This window comes from Oryctolagus cuniculus, chromosome 5 (assembly GCF_051225735.1).
Source record: "Oryctolagus cuniculus isolate XC-2025 breed Fujian yellow rabbit chromosome 5, ASM5122573v1, whole genome shotgun sequence".
Lineage (NCBI taxonomy): Eukaryota > Metazoa > Chordata > Mammalia > Lagomorpha > Leporidae > Oryctolagus > Oryctolagus cuniculus.
The window spans coordinates 29820965-29843394 of NC_142871.1; the positions used below are offsets into that span (position 1 = coordinate 29820965).

Below are 22430 nucleotides of genomic sequence, written 5' to 3' on the forward strand. Positions count from 1 at the left end.
AATAGAAACAGTTCCTGATCTTAGAAAATGGCAGTTAATCAAAATGTGCAGTGTGATTTAATTATTCAGATATGATATCAGAGTAGGTAAAAAGAAAACAGTTTTGAGTCATATAACAGTGGGTTGAAGGAAGTCTTTGAGAACTTTTCAAACTATCAAAATTTGATTGTGATTTTAAAAAAATGATAGTAAAGAACTAATTTAGAGAAGTAAAACCAACTTAATAAATGGTTGAGGGCTGACGCTGTGGTGCAGTAGGTTAATCCTCTGCCTGCGTCGCCGACATCCCATATGGGTGCTGGTTCTAGTCCCAGCTGCTCCTCTTCCCATCCTGCTCTCTGCTATGGCCTGGGAAAGTAGAGGAGGATGGCCCAAGTCTTTGGGCCCCTCCACCCTCATAGGAGGTCTGGAAGAAGCTCATGGCTTCTGGCTTTAGATTGGCTCAGTTCCAGCCATTGCAGCCATTTGGGAAGTGAACTAGCAGATGGAAAACCTTTCTCTCTGTCTGTCCCTCTCACTGTCTGTAACTCTACCTCTTAAATAAATAAAATCTTATAAAAAATAAATAAATGGTTGAGTGTTAACGCTAAAACTTGGATGTATTTGTGAATAGATTGAAAGGCTGACATATATACCTTGCTAAGGTATGTTGTACAGCTATTTAGACATCTGAAAGTATAGTGCTAACATTTAATGGCAAATGTGTTTCTCATGGAGAAACTGAGGTGCTGTATTTTTTTTTATAAGATTTATTTATTTATTTGAAAGCAGAATTATAGAGAGGCAGAGAGAGAAAAAGAGAGTTCTTCCATCTGCTGGTTCACTCCCCAAACAGCTGCAACAGAGCTACGCCAGTCCAAAGCCAGGAGCCAGGAACTTCTACTGGGTCTCCTATGCGGGTACAGGGGCCCAAGGACTTTGGCCATCTTCCACTGCTTTCCCAGGCCATAGTAGAGAGCTGGATCGGAAGTGGAGCAGCTAGGACTTGAACTGGCACCCAGATGGGATGCCAACACTGCAGGCAGCAGCTTTACCTGCTAATCCACAGTGCCAGCCCCTCCACATACTTTTCAAACCGTTTTGAAGCAGTGTGCTGGATTTGTAGCTTTCTCAATGAAGTCTCTACCAGTGAGCCTAATAAAAGTTAAACTTTCATCTGGACTCATTGACTGCTTTTTGCCCTTGGCTGGGAAGTAATGTGCTGCTTTTTGGTAATAAGTGAACTACATAGTGAAAACGTGAGTAATAAAAATAACTCAGCAACTAATTAGTGTAAATCAGCAGTTCCCAAATGAAGTATTGAGGGATTTTAATGTGATAAAAAGGATTTGTGTTTGGGAAAGACTGACTTATAGGTTATTGCCTCTGGAATGTCACAAGTTCTGTTACACAAAAGTGCATAAAGGATGCTGCTACAGGGACTTAGAGTATCCCCAACCTTCTCAGAACAGAAAGTTTAATTTTTTAAAACCATCTTACTCATTTGTATTGATTGTATGGAATATACTTTGGAAAACTGACCCAAGTCTGTCCTTTTGTCAGAAAATGATTCAAAGCAGGTGCCCTCTTGGATTTTTATTATGTATGACATTATTCTTTCTGTTGATTCCTAACTAGATTTCATTTTCATGAGGAGCTATGATTTTACATAGACAATAAGCAGTAAGAATAAGTATTCTGATTGTTAAAAACTTTCACTTTGGAAACATGAGGAAAGGAACTTCAGATTATACAGTTACTATTTGTGAGAATCATCTGTTAGGTTTTTTGGAAGTTTATGTTCTTAAACCAAAATACATTGTTTATAGAGAATTTCTCTGTTTTTAAATTGCAGACGTCGGGGATCAACCAGGTGAGGTAGGTTATTCGGGTTCTCCTGCGGAAGCGCCTCCAAGCAAGTCACCGTCAATGCCATCGCTAAACCAGACTTGGCCAGAGCTCCATCAGAGCAGTGAGGTTAGCAAAGCTTCCCTTTTCCTTTTAAAAATTAACTCTTTTAAGGTAAGAAGTTCCAAACTGGGTAACTTCAACCTATGAATCTTTGAGCATGCATGTTTAGTTCAGAGAACATGTCAAATAAAAGCATTATAAATAAATGTAACCGTGTGACTTTTTGCGATCTTCAGAGTACATAAACTGACGGAGTTTCCACCTCTCACTCCCACTATAGCCCTGTGAGTTACAAGGGGTAGATGCATGAAGTTAACAGTAAAAGGGTAAATGATTTGGCCAAGATTTCATATCTAATGACAGGCAAGAACTAAGATTTGTACATGGGTCCTTTGATGTCTAGTCAATTGCTGTATCCACTGCGTTACACTACCTTTTAGGTCCTAAGAGCAAGGTGTGTGATAATATATTTGGAGTCTTAGCATTGAAAGTGTTAGAAAAGGTCACTAATCTGGCATCCTGAGGCCCCTCTAAACCATCATGCTTTGGAGAACACCATTTGTAAGCTACTGTTCTAGCCTGTTAGAGCAGTTTTGTAAGTGAACTAGTCATCATTTTTTTACGTTTCTATCACTTTTAGGTTGTGCTGGTAACTTTCAGAAAGAAGTTTTAAGCTACTGTGCTTTACATTTCTTGTAGCCAGAAAAGTACTGGATTAAATAGCATATCTAGTTTTGGAGAGTTGAAAAATGGAAATAGCTGGCTATTTTATGCTCTTGCTGCTGCTTTTTGACATCATAATCAAGATAACCATGTATAGGGCATTATAACATCATGCCATCCATCCTGCTATCCCATGTAAAATTGTTAATAAAAATGTTCTCCAAGAGATAGAGACTATGTCTTGAATGAAATTCCTAGTAGGTGGTATATTATGGAGAATATGGTCAGTGTTCTTGAAACTACTTTTTGTAAAAGAATTAGCAGATTGAAAGAGTATTTTTATTTCAGTGGTATCAGTTTATAAATAAAAGTAGCTTTTTCTATAAAGTATCTCAATTTTAAAACCCATGTTCAGACTGGGTCCCTTTCAAATTCTGATTTCAGTAGTTATATTTTCCCTACTTAAATACTCCTATCATGTTTTATTTTAATATCTTATAAATAACGTCATAAATGTCATAATTTTTATTTATTTTAAAGGCAGAGTTACAGAGAGGCAGAGAGAGAATACATCAGATTGTCCTACTATATCTTAATTTTCATGTTACAACTCATCTCTTAGGGAAAGTTGTTGAATGATTATCTTAGCAATTTTGCAGATAATTTTCAACAATGTGTTTATTTGCTAATATTTAATTTCTATGTGTTTTTTCAAACTATTTTAAGTATTGAACTTTGAAGCATAAATTGTACACTTTCTCAAAAGTGAATTAAGTGTAGTTAGTGGGACACTCCTGTATGTATGAATATTTGTGTATATATTGTTTGATATATAGATTTTTTTTCTTCTTCAGAGGAAAACTGGTAATTCTTAAGAACCAGATTTAAATGATAGTTTTGATATAAAAATTATATAAAAATTCTACATTATTTTACTAAAATCTCCAAAAGGAATTTACTGTAATTAACGTTTGACTTATAGTATTTCTTTGTGTACCTCTTTTTGAAGAGTAGTATTCATATCAGAATTCATCCTCTATTTATAACGCATATTCAGATGCTTGATTTGCTCTCATTGTGGCCGCATTCTGGTTTTTCTGGCATGGAGGCAGGGTGGGAGTGGGGGTGCCTGACTGGCAGTTCTGTCTTGTAGTCTGGCATGGCCTTGTTTGTAGTGCTGATTGCAAGGGTTGACTTGCTACCGATTGACATAGCTCAAACATATATTAATTCCAGAATTCTGTGCATTTTATCTCAATTATATTTTATTAAATATCTATACATGTATAAAATATATGCACGTACATAATAGAATCATCTTTCAGAGGTCGCACTGGCAAGTCATCCTGACTTGCTTTGTTTTTAACCAAAACTTTGGTTCATTAGCATCACTAAATCAACCATTACAAACCTTTACATTTTTATTTGGTAGCCATTTATACAACTTATGCTCTCTTCCTGTTTTGTGTTTTAAGGTTTGATTCCATAAGACTTTGAATCTCTTCTACAGAGATTTCAATAAATTGTTACTGTGCATTTGATTGTGAAACTGACCCAGCATAGTTAAGTATAAAATGTTTCTGGAAAAATAGAAATTAGGGAATTTTGTTAGACCTGTGAAGCACAACTTGCAGTGCAACCTCTGAATGACTTTGCTAAATCTTCTCCAGTGATCTTTTACTCCATCTTTCTCATCATGCTGACTTGTCTCTCCTCTGTCTGTTCAGCAGTGGGAGACATTTAGTGAACGCTCTTCAAGCTCACAAACTCTGACCCAATTTGATTCTAACATTGCACCAGCTGATCCTGTAAGTCAATCACTTAGCTTGCTTGTTTGAAATTAATTTTATTAACCCGAATTTCCATTCATTATGGTTTTTACTGGATATGCATGATTTAGTGGAGTGCTTAGGGGGAAATGGTAGCAGGCTTTTCAATTTTTGTGTGCTTAATGGTGGAAAGAAAATTTTTGCCACTCCTTGTGTTTTCTAGCTATTTTGGTGCGAGAAAACTGTTTTTAAGATCTGGTATATGTATCTTAAGGAGCATTTTGTGACAGTTGATTTGATTAACCTTGTTGTCATTTGCTAATGCAGTATGTGTTCTATTAAACATACACTACCTATTTCAGTGTAGTGACTTATATGTAAGTACTATTTTATTTATATACTTACACATCATGTAATATGTACTTCATATGTAAATATTTCTGTAATGTCACCTTTTATTTTAACACTGAGTAATATGGTTTCTATTTAATTAGCACCTTGCATTCTGTGAGAGAATCAAGTTCAACAAACCAATGCCTAGCTTTTACTCAAAGATTGCCTTTATGCAAAGGAGCTTCTGTCTTGTCTTGTGGTTTACTGTGCTGTTGCTTTGAAAATGCTACAAAGTTCACATCTTGAATTAAAAAAAATAAATTCTAGCCCCATAGAATTGATTTCTTATATGCTGCATCTGCCCCTCAAGTTATTTGAAGAGTTTAGAAGCACTCCTCTACTTTTTCTTTCATTATTTTCTTTTAAAGAGAAGGAGTTACTATTAGTCTCTTTCTAAAAAGAAAAGAGGAAGTAAGTAGGAAGAGAAGATGAGGAGTGAAAAGATGGGAATTTTAAAATGATTGTGTAGAAAAACGGGAAAAGTGACAGCATTCTTAGATGTTTCTGGTCAGTGTCAGCCAGCATTTATTAATTAAATATGAAAATGGTCTTGTCATTTAATGTGGATTTTGGAGAAGTAGCATTTAAAGATGAAATACCTGCAGCAGTTTAAATTAATGAATCTTTAGTGGGTTTTATATTTCTGAAGAATTTAACTTTTTGAAATGTAGAGAATGCTATTGCATAAGTTATTGAATTGATACATAATGTATAGGCACTTTTAAAATGTTTTATAGTTTAAGAATTCAAGGGCCGGCCGGCGCCGCGGCTCACTAGGCTAATCCTCCGCCTAGCGGCGCCGGCACACCGGGTTCTAGTCCCGGTCGGGGCGCCGGATTCTGTCCCGGTTGCCCCTCTTCCAGGCCAGCCCTCTGCTGTGGCCAGGGAGTGCAGTGGAGGATGGCCCAGGTGCTTGGGCCCTGCACCCCATGGGAGACCAGGAAAAGCACCTGGCTCCTGGCTCCTGCCATCGGGTCAGCGCGGTGCGCCGGCCGCAGCGCGCCAGCCGTGGCGGCCATTGGAGGGTGAACCAACGGCAAAGGAAGACCTTTCTCTCTGTCTCTCTCTCTCTCACTGTCCACTCTGCCTGTCAAAAAAAAAAAAAAAAAAAAAAGAATTCAAGGGCCAAGATGTGTTATCTGGGCCTTTTGCTGGACATTTGTGTTTGATTTTAATCCCTGAAAACTGTGGGAGAAATAAAAAGGCAACAACTGGATAATGTTGCTGCTGATTAGGAAGTGAGAGGCTTGGTAGACTGAAAGAAGGTTTTGCCTTTGAATTTCCTTTTTTAAGCTTAAAGTTTTGTCTTTTTAGGCTTAAAGTTTGGCTTTAAGTTTTGTTTCTCTATATGATTCCTGTTTTCTAGTTATTTTGCAGTCAAGGTAATTTTATTCAACATAACAATAAAAGTACTTTATGGAAAGGAAGTTTTGATGCAGTAATAAAGAAATTATTCTCTAACCCTTAAAGGATAGTGAAAATAATCACTGAATTCCAGTATGAAATTTTTTTTTTTTTTGACAGGCAGAGTGGACAGTGAGAGAGAGAGAGACAGAGAGAAAGGTCTTCCTTTGCCGTTGGTTCACCCTCCAATGGCCGCCGCGGCCGGTGCGCTGCGGCCGGCGCACCACGCTGATCCGATGGCAGGAGCCAGGAGCCAGGTGCTTTTCCTGGTCTCCCATGGGGTGCAGGGCCCAAGCACCTGGGCCATCCTCCACTGCACTCCCTGGCCACAGCAGAGGGCTGGCCTGGAAGAGGGGCAACCGGGACAGAATCCGGCGCCCCGACCGGGACTAGAACCCAGTGTGCCGGCGCCGCTAGGCGGAGGATTAGCCTAGTGAGCCGCGGCGCCGGCCTGAATTCCAGTATGAATTTAACATACCTTACAATGTTGGACCTATTTAATGAAATATTAAAAAGAAACCAAAATTTGATAATTAGTCATTTGCTCAAAAAAGTAATGCCATGGCCTCACATGCACACTTGTGTGGTTAGTTATTGAGTGCCCAGCTTTCTGATGAAATTGAGTCTCATGCTGTCATTTCTAGAAGCTTAATTTCTTTTCTTAAACTGCTTATTAAGCAGTTAATAATGTTTGGTATTATCTGCTTCTGCAAGGATGTACAGGAATCAAAACACCAGAGAAATTCTAGACTGATATGGAATATAATGCATTTGTCCTTGCTATGATTGCTTGACCTGAGTGCCGTAGAGCAACTGAGAAGTTTAGTGTATCAGAAGAAAGTTTGATCACTGATTATGGCCAGCCAACTTCGATGATTTGGTAGTGCCCTTTTCCAGGTCCTGTGCATTCTCTAATAATATGAAGATGTCGGAAACAAGGTTTAGTCTTAAGTAGGACACAGTGTAATTTACAAAGTTGATAATTGTCATGAAGCTAATTGTAATCATTATCATGATATAGCTGTGTGCAAAGCCGTGGGCAGAGACAGGATTGACTAACTTGGACCAAATTTTGGGGCAAGGTTTCACAAAAGAGATTATTATTGGTATGCCGAGTCTTAAAGGATGGTTTGAATTGGCAGAAGTGTACAGAGCACTTTAAACAGAGAGAAAATCATGAATGGGATCCAGTTCACTGTTGTCATAGTATAATGTGTGCATACAGGAAGGGACTTCAAAAAGTTCATGAAAATATGAAATTAAAAGATCAATTTATTTTTGGTGCAAAGAATTAGAAATTCATGTGCAGTTTTTTCATAATCCTTATTTTCCATGAACTTTTTGAAACCCCTCATATGGAAGAGTATTGGAAGCTGAAGCACACATTTGAAACAAGATCGGTAAGATCATTCTTTGTATGCTGACCTAAAGAGCTGAGCATCATCTCAACAGGCAGCCGGAGCTAGGACAGTGTACCATAACGTAGATGTGGAAGGGTTAGCCGAGGCAGACTCTGCAGGCATTAGTGGGAAGGATTGACTGGGTTTGGGTTGAGAGAGATTAAGAAGATAATGAGTACCTGGACAGAGCTAGGGACTGCATATAAAAGAGGAGTGGCTAGATAGGAATAATAGGATTTAATGCTATAGATGATAAATGGTGATATTCAATAAGGTGCTGAGTTTTATAAAAATCATATGCCAATGTATGATACAGATGTGCCATGGGTGATTGGGAATAGGTTTCCTAAAGGCTTTGAGTGGTTAGAACAGGTAGAAGAAAACAGAACTTGCCTGTTCTGTGGATTTTGATGTTCATTTGTTGATTTTAATTTGAGAACACTCATTTGGAGCAGAGAAAGTGTTACCTTGGTATCCTGTGGCTGAGTCACACAGGCAGCTTCTGAGGTATGAGTCTGAGGTTAGACCTGGTCATCTGTGAAAACAGCACAGAAGTGCACTGTCACAGTAGCAGCAGGTCACTTGAACTGAAGTCTCGCAAGCCATGGCAGCCAGTGGTGTGTGACTGAGTATACTGTAGAAGACCCATCTGTTGGATCAGAAGACTTCAGCAGATCATTTGCAGAACAAAGTCTTACAGCACTCCTGATTTTCTTAGGGTGATGTATTAAAGTGCTGGTTAGTATTTGCGGCTGTTAGAAGCTTTATAAATCTTATTATTTTTTTTTTAATTTTTTATTTTTTTTGACAGGCAGAGTGGACAGTGAGAGAGAGAGACAGAGAGAAAGGTCTTCCTTTGCCGTTGGTTCACCCTCCAATGGCCGCCGCGGCCGGCGCGCTGCGGCCGGCGCACCACGCTGATCCGATGGCAGGAGCCAGGAGCCAGGTGCTTTTCCTGGTCTCCCATGGGGTGCAGGGCCCAAGCACCTGGGCCATCCTCCACTGCACTCCCTGGCCACAGCAGAGGGCTGGCCTGGAAGAGGGGCAACCGGGACAGAATCCGGTGCCCCGACCGGGACTAGAACCCGGTGTGCCGGCGCTGCTAGGCGGAGGATTAGCCTATTGAGCCACGGCGCCGGCCTATAAATCTTATTTTATACACACGGAATATATTGTAGATGAATGTTAGGAGTTAAAGCATGTACAGAGTTTTCCTTGTTTTGAAAATGTACAGACTTTGAAAATCTATCCCCTTGTTTTTACAGTATTTGTTTTGAAATAAGAACTTTCTCATGAATTATCATTTCTTATCATTTATCTTACCTTGAATGGTGAATTCTGATTCTTGTGGCAGTTACGCATTCCTGCTATTAAAATTGTAAATTAAGAAAATAAGGTGCCATTCAGAAAGCCATGATTTTTATAATCGTAAATATAGCTTAAATCATACCTTAAGTGTATTTTTATATTTTCTCAAGTGACTTCTTGTATGAAATTGAAACTTTCATCTATATATAATGTTAACCTATGTAACTTTAGGGTCATAGTGGAAATGTTAGTTCAAAATGATTAGTAAAATTCATGAACCCCGTTCTGATTCTTATCAGTAAAGGGAGAGAAGATTACTTGAATGAGATTTTCAATATAACAGCTGTAAGGAATTTATTAGAAGTTGTTTGAATTATGAGAGTAAGCGAAGGGAGACCTGGTAAATAAAAGACTGGCTGCTAGAACTTCACTTTGCCTGGCAAGGGCTCATGTGAACTCAGTACTGTCACCAAAGTAGTGTCTTATATGAAGCTGAAAGGTCATTGTCTTCCATACTAAATTATGAACTTAAGTCATTAATAGATACTCAAAATATAAGAATCAGCTTCAGTTTCAGTGGCAGCTGGTAGACATTAAGAATGATTCCTCACAGGAGCAGAAACTCCATGGGGATATTTTCAGCTGGTTTGTGCCTGTGAACCTGCTACTTGATTTTGGTTCTGCTTCCTGCTCTGAGAGTCTCAGCCCCAGGGCCAAGCCTACCTTTCCTGAGTGCACCTATCTTTTCCTTTCCTTTTTGAGAGGCTACCATTTGTCACCATCTTCACTTCCTCTTGCCCTTTCATTGTTTTTTTGTTGTTGTTTTTTGTTTTTTGTTTTTTTGACAGAGTGACAGTGAGAAAGAGAGAGAGAGAGACAGAGAGAAAGGTCTTCCTTTGCCGTTGGTTCACCCTCCAATGGCCGCCGCGGCCGGTGCGTTGTGGCCGGCGCACCACGCTGATCCGATGGCAGGAGCCAGGTGCTTTTCCTGGTCTCCCATGGGGTGCAGGGCCCAAGCACTTGGGCCATCCTCCACTGCACTCCCTGGCCACAGCAGAGAGCTGGCCTGGAAGAGGGGCAACCGGGACAGAATCCGGTGCCCCGACCGGGACTAGAACCCGGTGTGCCGGCACTGCAAGGCGGAGGATTAGCCTAGTGAGCCGCGGCACCGGCTCATTGTTTTCAAAAGTCTATGCTAGCAACTCCATGAAAAAGGTTTAAGAAGAGTAGTAATGTGGTAGCATAGGGAGTCAGGAAGTGTGTATTGGTGCTTACTGCTGCAATGTAACATACCTCTCATTAACTTTATGTTTTTAAGTTTTTCATTAACGTGTAATACTTGTACATTTTTACGGAGTACAGTACAACATGTCAACACATATACTCAGTGTAAACTGATCAAGCTGGGCAATTAGCCTTTCATTCCCTATCCTTTCTTTGTATTTAGTACCTACTACATTTTCCAGTTCTTTTTACAAACTATAGTCACCCCACAGTGCTCTGGAACACTCGAAATAATTATATCTGATGATGTTTGGTACTGATGATCCAGTCTTCCTCCATCCATACCTTATTGATTTTTTATAGGTGAAAAATAAAGGATCAGATTCTTTTGAGCAGTTTAATGATGAAAATGAATTTTCAGTCTGTTTTTAGATTCTCATGAAATAGTTCAATTTAACCTCAAAGTTTTGTATCTATATAATTTCATCAGATCTTCTCACACATCACTTTTGAGTATCATCTTAAACTGTGGTTTTATAAGAGCATTTTCCATGCCAGTCTTTAACCGCTCAATTTAAGTTGTGTTTTTTTAATAAAATATATTATTAGGCATATGGTAAACCTGATTTTTAAAATATAATTCTAGAGCTTTTAAATTAAAAAAAAGTTTTCATACTTCCCTTAGTGTGCATGAGAAAGTCTATCTACTGGTTTTTACATTGTTGTTGGTTTTGATTATTGCATGATACTAGCTTGGCATCTTTAAGACAAATTCTGTATTTCCTTGCACTTGTGTCTAGGATACTGCTATTGTTCATCCAGTTCCTATTCGCATGACTCCAAGCAAAATCCACATGCAGGAAATGGAACTTAAAAGAACTAGCAGTGGTAAGAAGGCTGTTCCTGGGTTGTAATAACTTAGTTCTTTGTACAGCTGTGTGTGTGTGTGTGTGTGTGCAGATGGATGTTTTTTTAAAAAAGGAAATTATTGATTTTAAATTACAAAGCTTGAAAATAAGGACATTTGAAAATGTGACATTCCTAATACCCTGTGGATTTTTATGGGCACTATTGTGAATTTACATTTAAAGTATATTTAGACTTCATCTTAAAATAAATCTTGAGTTTGTATATTTTATATAAACTCTTAGAATTTCCTCTTGTGTTAGACTGTTTGATTCAGCTTTCTCGAAAGTAGTTTTATTTTCATATAAGTCAGCATCATAAATTATAGCCCAAGTATGTGGTGTTTTGCTAAGTATAATTGCACTACAGGAATAAAATCAATAAAATGCTATCATGCAAATAAACTTTTTTAATTGTAAAGTATCTCCTATGGCGACAGAAAACAAAATTCTATATAAGGAGATTTGTGCTTGTCCTGCTATTTCTTTGGACTATGTAGATGATGTCTTGTACTCTGAGATTTATTAATTTGTAAATTCAAATACCTATAATCTTGTATTTTCAACTATTGATTCTCTACTAGATCATACTAATCCCACTAGCCCCTTACTTGTGAAACCATCTGATCTTTCAGAAGAAAATAAGATAAATTCATCTGTGAAATTTGCTTCTGGAAATACTGTAGGTAAGTGAAAGATAGTATTGCATGTTTAATTCGAGGTTTATTAAGTATGGCTTTAGAGTCTGAATAATTCCACATTCGGCCATTTAATACTGCCTTCACTGAATAAACTGGAAGGTAGCCCTTTCATGCACTCTACCTTGGATATGGACAAGTGGTTGGCATTGCCACCTGCTTCAGGACAGGCCTCCAGCTTGCTGTGCCTCCGAGTACAGCCAGGTTTGACCCCTTGGTTCTCCCTCACTAGTTCCTTTCTTTATCTCTCACAGGAAATTGTCATAAATCTGTTCATTCGCATCGCAGTTGGATACTGTGAGCCAGGTTCTATTCTAAACACTGGGGACTTAGCAGTAAACAAACAAAACTTTTGCCCCTATGCAGTTTACATTCTGTAAGTGAGGTAAGAGGAAAAAAGGCAAAAAATCACTCTTAGATTAGAAGGTAATTAATACTGTGGCTATAAATAAGCCTGGAAAAGGGAGAAGTGCTATTTTTAAAAAGGCAGTCAAGGAAGATCTCACCAAAAGATGACATTTGAGTCCAAACTTGAAAGAGATGAGGAATTCAACTTTGTGACTCCTGAGGGCAGGGCAGTTAAAGCACAGGAATCGGCAGATAGAAAACCTGAGGCGAGAAACTTGCTCTTACTGGAACCGCAGAAAGGCGCCTGGAATAGAGTGAGTTAGCAAAGCTGGCAGGCAGAGGTAGCAAGTGGTAGAATGGCAACAGGGAGCAGGGTAAGAGTGACTTACACTGACTGAGGTGAAAGTGATTAGGTTTTGAAAGGAGGAGTGAGATGATCCGCCGTTCTTTTTGCACAGGATCTCCCTGGCTGTTTTAATGATAACCGTTCAGAAGAAGGCAAAAGTTTGAAACAGGAGAGACAGTTTAGCAGATAATTGCAGTAATCCTGCCAAGAGAAGATGCCAGCGTGGCCAAGAGTGGCAGCAGTGGCAGTATGGAGAAGTAGTTGGGGTCTGGCTATATTTTGTATATTTTGTAGGAAGAGACACAGGATTTGTTAGTTGTGTAATATAGGATGTAAGAGAGGGAATTCAACATGAATCCCTGGTTTTTGCTGTGAGAACAGTGGGTGTGTAAGGCAAGACTAGGACTTGAGTCTCAGGCATCTTAAATTTGAGATGCCTTTTAAACATCCAAGTGGAAGTAAGTTCATTTTAGCATCATTCTTGTGCCAGCTAAATAATTCCATGATTTAACAAGGAAAGGGATACATTTTGAAATGAAACTGAAGTAACTAGTTCTTTCCCATTGATAACTCTTCAACAGATGAGGGGGCTTCAGAACTTCATGGAAAAAAACTGTACATGGATTTTAAAATCTTTGAACCAAAATTAATTTTATCTTTTAATTCCTTTTTCCACAAACTTTGTGAAATACACGTGAGTGAGTGAGTGAGTGTGTGTGTGTGTGTGTGTGTTTATGTAAAGTAGTATTCCTACAAATTGTCCCTGGAGTTTGTATTTTAAAATTTTCTTATTCTGTCAGAATTGTTAGATAACTTCTGCTGTTTTGTAAATTTTGAGGAAATTGAAAATGATGTTTTCTTTGGAGGAAAAAATCAGGGTTTCCTAGCTCATTTCACCAGCTAAATGTATTTTATTCCCCTGTCAAATTTTAATTTTTCATTTTAATAATTCTTAAGTTAGCTTATTTAAAATATTTCTAATTTGTTCTTTAACCATGACCATTTTTCATTCAATAGAAGTTGATTTACTATAAAAATGTAATAAATCAAAATAGTAATCATTCTCACAATTCCATAGGTAACCATAATTAACAAATTCATTGTTAACCTTAGTCTTCATTCTGTGAATTTATAATAGTTATACAAATATATATGTACTCTTTTGTGGCTTATTGTAAATATTTCTGTGTCATTAGACAATTTTTCTAGACTATAACTTGTTCTATCTGCTGTATAAATTTGTCATTTAATTAATAATTGATTTTTTTATAATTAGCAAAGTGTTAACCTGTTAACCAGTCTGTTATTATTTGATTTGAAACAGTTATATGTGTTTGGGTGAGATAGAGCAAAAGATGAAAGAATGATTATTATTAAATAGGACCTCTCCTCTTTATCAGCAGATGGTTACAGTAGTTCAGACTCTTTTACTTCGGACCCAGAACAGATTGGGAGCAATGTAACTCGTCAAAGGTCAGTATTTCTGTTGACGAAATATCTGGTTGCATTTTAATATTTAAAATTCTTTAGCACCAAGCACTAATTATTTTGTTCACTGAAAACTGTTGATTACCCGTTGATGTGTGTAAAAGATAAATAATTTTGGTTCTTTCCAACTTGAGTAGAAAAACAAAAGGAACTTTGATTTTCTTCATATTTTGTGGAAGGTCTAAAAAGATTGAATAACTTCTATAGAATAGAAACTTAGTAGAATCCTTTCTGTAGCTGAACGGTGGAACGCTGTCTCAGTGGTAAATGAGTAGACTTACAAGTCCCCAGGAATTCTGTGTGTTAATTAATAGCCATCCAAAAGCACAGTCCAGTGGTGAGCTACCTGCCCGCTCTGAAGTTCTGCAGTACCTGTAACTGTTCACACACACAGAACAGTATGGGATAGTGCGTCGTCCACAAGGGTGATACCGTCTACTAAAAACTGTGTGCCAGACACGAGCAATTTTCTTCTCCTTGTCTTTTGCACGTGGTAAGTATCCTTTTGCCACACTCCTGGAGGATGTGGAGATCAGTAGTGCAGAATCTCCAAAGAGCTAACCATCAGAAGGCTACTCATCTTCTTTTTAAAAACAAAAAATTTATTTATTTATTGTTTGAAAGGCAGACTTACAGAGAGGCAGAGAGAGAGAGAGAGAGAGAGAGGGAGAGAGGTCTTACACCCACTGGTTCACTCTCCAAATGGCCACAACAGCTGGAGCTGGGCTGATCTGAAGCCAGGAGCTTCTTTCAGGTCTCCCATGTGGGTGCAGGGGCACAAGCACTTGGACTATCTTCTACTGCTTTCCCAGGCCACAGCCGAAAGTTGGAACAGAAGTGGAGCAGCCAGGACTTGAACTGGTGCCCATATGGGATGCCGGCATTGCAGGCAGCGACTTCACCCGTTCCATCACAGCACCAACCCCTCATCTTCATAAAGTTCTGCTTTTTATCTCTTCATGTGAGGATCAGGTTGCCAGGGTTCACTGAAGACTCCTTAGAACATGCAAGGCCTCAGCAGCAAAGGAGTCAATCTCTAGATGAATTGAACTCACGTAGTCACCTCTGCAGTGGGATGGCCTGTGGTGACACAAGAGTGGCTCCTTGGATAGCTGAGCCAGGTCTTACTTCAGCTTACCAAACTCCAAACTTAAAATAGGTTGAAAGTTAACCATACTGCAAGTTGTTTCTCTTTTTTGGAAAATAGTTTTGGAATAATATTACCTTTAATTGGATGGGAAATCATTATACTAGATTTACAGTCTGTTTGAAAATCATGTTGACAACTAATGTTCTTTTCAAAATTATTAACATTGTGTTTCGTGTGTAACTTTATAAAACAATTATTTGCCACATTAAATATGATGTGTTTAGTGTACGCTGTAAACAGTGCTGTCTTAATTTATTGTAAAACTTGTATGACCGCTTGAGAAAATGTCATGCTAGGAAGATTCTTTGCTGCTTAGCCAAGTTTGAATGCTGTTAGAACCAAAAAAACCTTCATTCTCACTAGTGTGACTAGTTGTGATGGGGTGAATTTTGCAGGTCTCATTCAGGAACATCGCCAGATAACACTGCACCTCCCCCTCCCCCTCCACGGCCACAGCCCTCTCATTCTAGATCATCATCCCTCGATATGAATCGGACCTTTGCAGTCACCACAGGTAGGGGCTAGAGGAACGTAGTAACTATTATTTTAAAGTTAATGCAAAACACATATACCACATTCTATTTCTGTTTCTCTTAATTTGTCTTTAAAAAAAAAAAAAACTATTTGAAAATAAATTTTAGGTGAAAAAAATATCAGATGGGAGAGAGTTTGTTTTTCTTGAAAGTATGTTTGTATACAGATCATAAAGATGGGAACCCAAAAGTTGAGATGGAAAATTTTCTAAGAAAGATGTGGTGACATCAAGGTAGAGACATTAGTTAGGCCTTACTTTGGCTGATGGAGAGAGAAGGGTCATAACTTACTCCAAAGTTTCTGGTTTTGCAGATATGGTAGTGTTGTTATTAGGAATGTTAGGGGAAAGTTAGGGGAAAGGGTAGCAATATTAGTTTCAGTCATTATGAGTTTAGAATGGTGAGGAAAATGGTAAATAAGCCATTAAACTTTTCAGCTGAGAAAGATTGATATGTTATTTGAGACCGTTTACATAAAAATGGTGAAGTGTTAAGGGCAAAGGGAAATTTGGTAGTCAGAGCATGGGAGGAAAACCAAGAATGTGTGCTGTCGTTGAAACAGGCAAGAACATGACAGGAGGACCTCAAGTAACAGGAGTAATGAGAAATGACATCCAGGAAAAGTCCAGAGAGACCGTGTTACAAGATGGTGTCTGCCCTCCAGTTCTTAGAGATGTTTAGCTTGTGATCACATCCATCAGCCTGTTTCTTGGACTAACAAAGTGATTACATATTTATTAAAAATATTTGTCTGTTCACATAGGACAACAACAGGCTGGAGTTGTTGCCCATCCTCCTGCAGTGCCTCCAAGACCACAGCCCTCACAGGTAATTCTCCAAGGATTTCATTACAGCCCCCATGATCAAGTTGCCTGTGATGTATTTACTTCTATTCTAGAATTATTTGGGAAAACAGGAATTACCTAAAGGTCATCCTTAATGAGCTTTAATTCACTGAAGTTAAGTCTTGTTTTGGAGATGGCAATTTGAATATTGAAAGAACCTTAAGAATGAAACAAATGACAGGATCTCGACAAAGGAAGGTTAGAAAGAACAGTGGATTGGGAGAGCAGAGATGTCCTTGTGTCCTGTGTCTAGCAGAGACTCAGCCTGGCCTCACTCATCTCTCCAGACAGTTACTGCATTAGTTGAGGAAGGGGCATATACCCACTGCATCCCTTGCAGGTCAGGATTGAAGTGCTGCAGTTGATGTATTTGTAGTGTGCTTTGGGGCAGTCTTAGTAGCTAATAAAATCAAGGATCACATTGAGAAGGCCTAAGTAAAATGAAGGAAGTTGGACGTGAGGGACTGGAAAGATAAAGTGATGTTTACTGGGGGAGAGAGCATTCCAAACAGGAGTGGCATTTACACAGCTCTGAAAGTGCAATAAGCTTGGCGGACTTGATTGCTCAGGGAAAAGGGAGCTTACCACACCTGAAGTGGACATGCAGGGTGACAAGTAGAGAAGCTGGAGAGGTGGGGCAGAAGCACAGCATCTCCCCTGTCACATAGACAAGGACAGGGCTCATCTTGGAGGAGGTGGAGACTGGTTAGAGGGAGAACCAGGAAGAGACTTCTCACTTGCTCCTGTAGCATCCTTTACCTCTTTTGTCATAAACTTCTCACCCTCTGTTTTAGTTCCTTGTTTACTTTTCTCCGCACTAAACTGTCAGCTTCATTAGGGCTTGACCTTTGTTTTGTTTGCAATTGAATCCATAGTGCCGGGTACAAAGTTAGGTACTCAATGTATTCTGAAACTGAAGATTTTAGCATCATTTGGCAAAGGACTGGAGGATGAATGGAAGTGAAATTCCCCTGGCATGCTGGGAGGAGTGAGATCAGTAGTTTTCACACTTTGAAAATAACCTTTGTGGGGCTGGCATTGTGGCGTAACAGGTTAAGCCTCTGCCTGCAGTGCCAGCATCCCATATGGGTGCTAATTCGAGACCTGGCTGTTCCACTTCTGATCCAGCTCCCTAATAAAGCACCTGGAAAAGAATCAGAGGATGGCCTAAGTCCTTGGGCTCCTGCCACCTGTGTAGGAGACCCTGAAGAGGCTCCAGGCTCCTGGCTTCTTCAGCTAACCCAGCCCCAGCCATTGCAGCATTTGGGGAGTGAACCAACAAATGGAAGACACTCTCTCTCTGTCTCTCTCTCTCTCTCTCTCTCTCTCTCTCTCCCCCTCTCCCTCCCCCCCCCTCTCCTCCTCTCTCTCTGTCTCTCCTCCTCTCTCTCTAATTCTGCCTTTCAAATATCTAAAACATAAACCTTTAAAAGAAAAAAGAAAATGACCTTTTAAAGAAACAAAATGAAAAAATGTTAAATAATTTTTCAAGGAACAAACTGTTATGCTGTACCTAGTTAACAAAAAAAGATGCAAGTGGAGAATTAAGATATGATCAGTAAAATTTTTTAGAAAACATTTTTATGGGATATTTATCATAATTTCTATATTAGCTTTTCATTTATGGTTTAAACATTTATTTATAACTGAATGTTAGACCCCTCCATGAATTTCCAGATAATAAACGGGGCTTCTTTGTATTTTCAGAGAAAAGGCTGCTGTTACACTGATTGAACCCATAAAATATTTGTTCTGTGTACAGGCTCCTGGTCCCGTTGTGCATCGCCCAGTAGATGCCGATGGCCTAATAAGTCACACTAGTACCTCACCACAGCAGATACCAGAACAACCCAATTTTGCAGACTTCAGCCAGTTTGAAGTACTTGCCGCATCAAATGTAAATGAAGAACAAGATGGTGAATCTGAGAAGCACCCGGAAGTCTTGCCGGTCAGTGTTCCAAGACTTAGCTAATCCCACACCGTGCTCGTAAGCCTGCCTGTAAGCAGAGAACCCCTTAAAAGAGCAGATATTAGACGGACAGTCGGTGAGTAAAACACCTGCTGCTGCCTCTGGCGGAGGATTTACAGTCCCTAGGTTGGTGCTTTCCAGCTCTGTGACTGCCCTCCGGCACCTACTGGATGCACTATGATGCCTGGTAACTCAGAAGCAGAATTGGGATGGGCAGGTAGGTGTGGTATGATGAGACACAAACCAACACAGCCACTTGGTACTGGCTAAAACACTGCTCTGGACGGGTGGGTTCATCATCATGCTGAACATCTGATTGTGTGCTTTGCTAAAGATTTCCATGAGGTTAGAGGCTGTGGTTACCAAGGCTACACTCTGTTTATGTGAGAGTGAGTTGCCTTACTTGGGCTCGCTTACAGACTACATGGTGCCAAAATTTAATCTGGGCGAACAGCGTTCCAAGAGACTCTGTTACAATTTAGCAGCAGGAATGCCTCTGGGAATCCCCCACCTACCTCAATCCCTGGCATGCATGAGGAGTTGGGGGCACCAGAGGGATTTGAATACTGCTCTGATTGCTTCAGCCCATGTTGGGCGTCTTTAACAGATCAAGAAATCCATGTTTATTCACCTGGCATAATGTGAATAAAGATCTCACACAGTTTGACCCAAGGAATCTTGCCTAATAGCGACTTCAAATCAGTAATTTTCTGCTGGCTCTTGGGGAGAGTGGGTTGCCCCTAAGGCAGGATTAGGCCTCAGGGTGGGTGCAGGTGTGCACAGGCTGCTGGGACTTTGCTCTCGGGGGGAGCGTCCCCTCTCCCCACCACTTTGAGGTTTAGTGCAGTGTCTGCATCCTCTCCCTGCCGACCTCTCTGCCCTTCAATACCAGAGAAAGGTCATTTGCAAAGGTTTCTGCAAGTTCTTTTTCATTGTCCAAATGAGTATTTTCTTAACACTTCATCCCAGTTTGTTACACACTCTATATTTTTACAGAATTGCATGAATTCAGAAACATTTTTGTACCAAAATTATCTTTTAATTCCATTTTCTAAAGTTCCTAAAGTACCCTCATATAATTAACAGTGAATACATATTCTTCTCTAGGTTGAAAAGGCTTCTGATCCTGCAGGTTCTCTTCGAGTTGCCAAAACGGATAGTAAAATTGAAGAAAAGACAGCTGCTAGTGCTCCTGCCAACGTGGTATGTGGTCTTTTATGATATCGATGATCATAGACGTACAAAAGGTGATACCGATTTTTAGAAATAAAGTCAACTAGAAGTCATCCAACCTACTCCATTGCCTTTAGCAGTAATGTGTCTGTCAGAATGAGGTCTCCCAGATTAATCAAGATGATACTCTAATCTATACTAATGAATGTGATAGGCTGTCAAAATTTCTGTGATACTACAATTTTCAAATCATATAAAGTAGACCTCTACAGGTTCAATTCAGTTTCCCTTACTTCTTTCCTGATGATAGAGAAAAACTGTCAATCCTGAAAGGTTACTGTTGTTCTCTGATCTTTAACTGTTTTAGGGATAATATATTCTCCATTGTATTATGAAAAATTTTAAAGGTACAGAAAAGTTGAAAGAATTTTCCATTGTATATCATTAAACCCACAACCTTGGTTTATAACACTAATGTATTACTGTACACAATTCAATCCTTATCTGTTTGTTGCATTTCAAATTGCATATGTCAGTATACTTTCCCTTTGAGAAACAATTTTGGTAACTTTTTTTTGCATTATCCAGACATTCCCAGTAATTACTAACACAGCAGGTATTTCTGAAAATACCTGAATTCTGCTTTCTGAACACTACTTTTCACTACATTAGCAGTTCTGTGTTTTTTTTTTTTTTATTATTTATTTATTTATTTTTTGACAGGCAGAGTGGACAGTGAGAGAGAGAGACAGAGAGAAAGGTCTTCCTTTGCCGTTGGTTCACCCTCCAATGGCCGCCGCGGCCGGCGCGCTGCGGCCGGCGCACCGCACTGATCCGATGGCAGGAGCCAGGAGCCAGGTGCTTTTCCTGGTCTCCCATGGGGTGCAGGGCCCAAGCACCTGGGCCATCCTCCACTGCACTCCCTGGCCACAGCAGAGAGCTGGCCTGGAAGAGGGGCAACTGGGACAGAATCCGGCGCCCCAACCGGGACTAGAACCCGGTGTGCCGGCGCCGCTAGGCGGAGGATTAGCCTAGTGAGCCGCGGCGCCGGCCAGTTCTGTGTTTTTTTTAAATAATAAATTTTATTTTTGTCAATTTATGGCAACAAATTAAAAACAGTACTTAACTGAAGAGATGGCGGTTGACACTTGTTCTTATTTATATACAGGTCAGATCATGGAAAATACTGAAATACTATACTATATTTGATTCTGTTGGAGGCAGATTCACAATCTCCAACAAATGTCTACTCATTTTCAAGAGTTAAAATTACTGTGCATTTGGGTGGGATTTAGAAATTGCCTAGCTTTCTACCCTTTTTTATAGTAAATTTTATTCATTAAGATATATTCTCATATTTTTAAGTAGGAATTACTGTGGTGACAATGGATGTGTATTACACATAGACTTACTTTATTTATTGAATAGATGTGTATTAAGCCTGTATCGTACTGGTATTAAAACTGACTACTACCATATTAGAATTAGATCCCAAAGAAGCTTATGTTAGTCTTTTAAAAAAAATTGTATTGAAGAATTTATGATTGTGGTGTCAACTGGAAGCATCCTTTTTTATCAGAATTTTTCACTGTTGCCACAAATACATATTTTTTAAAAGTGGAATGAGCAACTTTTAATTTTCTGAAAACAGCTGGCTTAGAAAGCCACTTCGTTGCCAGAGTGCTAGCTGACCATAAATGTCTTCAAGAAATGCTCATAACTGATGGAATCCTTGTCTTCTAGAGCAAAGGCACAACACCTCTTGCTCCACCACCTAAACCTGTTCGAAGAAGATTAAAATCAGAAGATGAATTAAGGCCAGAAGCTGATGAACATTCACAAAAGACAGGTGTCTTAGCTGCTGTTCTTGCATCACAACCCTCTATTCCTAGGTAATCAGACCTGTTGCAACATCCTGTTGTTTTCCCATTTTGAAAGTGGCTAGTGTAGGGGCAGGCACAGTAGTGAGATCGTATGATTGGAGCACTGGCATCCCATATCACAGTGCCTGGTTTGAGTTCCGGCTCCTCTTCTTCCAATCCAGCTTCCTGCTAATGTATACTTGGGAGGTAGCAGATGATTGCTGTGATAATTGGGTCCCTGCCATCTGTGTGGGAGGCCCTAACTGAGTTCTAAGCTCCTGGCTTTTGCTTTACCCAGCTCTGGCTGTTGTTGGCACTTGAAGAGTAGACCAGTGGATGGATGATTGATATTCATTCTCATTCATTCTCTCTCTCTCTCTCTCTTCCTCTCTGCTTCAAATAAAATGAAAAGATAAATTAATAAAGTTGATAGGCTAAAACTGATATTTCTACTATGGTTATTCTGGACCAGGAGTTGCAAACTAATATTCATGGACTGAATCTGAATCATGGCCTGTTTTTATATGGCCTGTAAGTTAAGAATGGCTTTTACATTTTTGTTAAAGAGAAGAAAGAAAAGTATAAAAGGGGAAAGAAAAAACATTTAAAAACTGGAATATGTAACATAAACTGAATGGCCCACAAAGCTGACAATTTATTATCTGGCCATTTATAAAAAGTTTGCCAATGCCAGCCCTAGACCGTTTCATTTAAACTCAGATGGGTCTACAAAAGAATCATACAGGCATGCCTCACAGGTATTTTGTGGGTTCAGTTTCAGACCACCATGAATTTTGTTGATTTCCTAGTATATATAAAAGTTATATTGTGCGATAGTCTGTCTGGATCTGTTAGGTGGCCGCCTTCACCAGTGGTCAAAGCCAGATCTTCTGGATGACCTGCTGCCGCTGCTATACCAGCACTTGGGGCTGACCTTGCACTTTCATCATGGATGTGGCTTCTTTCCTTAAACCTCATGAACCCACCTCTACTAGCTTGAAACTTTTTGTGCAGTTTCCTCACCTCTCTTAGCATTCACGGAATTGAAGAGAGTTAGGGCCT

The 22430-nt window shown here is 39.5% G+C and overlaps 1 protein-coding gene across 16 annotated transcripts in view; it reads left to right on the forward strand.

The window, feature by feature from the left end:
- The window catches only part of REPS1 (RALBP1 associated Eps domain containing 1), a 98226-nt gene that overhangs the window by 71318 nt on the left and 4478 nt on the right, over nucleotides 1–22430 (forward strand). For 5 of the 16 annotated variants that reach the window (XM_051854284.3, XM_070073514.2, XM_089332616.1 and 2 more), the window contains exons 9-17: nucleotides 1835–1956; nucleotides 10852–10939; nucleotides 11541–11642; nucleotides 13752–13821; nucleotides 15382–15500; nucleotides 16283–16347; nucleotides 18127–18312; nucleotides 19441–19536; nucleotides 21250–21398. In XM_051854284.3, the coding sequence (XP_051710244.1) occupies nucleotides 1835–1956; nucleotides 10852–10939; nucleotides 11541–11642; nucleotides 13752–13821; nucleotides 15382–15500; nucleotides 16283–16347; nucleotides 18127–18312; nucleotides 19441–19536; nucleotides 21250–21398 (997 nt within the window). Of the gene's footprint in view, nucleotides 1–1834; nucleotides 1957–4280; nucleotides 4362–10851; nucleotides 10940–11540; nucleotides 11643–13748; nucleotides 13822–15381; nucleotides 15501–16282; nucleotides 16348–18126; nucleotides 18313–19440; nucleotides 19537–21249; nucleotides 21399–22430 lie in introns of all 16 variants that reach the window. The other 11 variants (XM_051854279.3, XM_070073511.2, XM_089332613.1 and 8 more) reach the window with 5 other exon arrangements.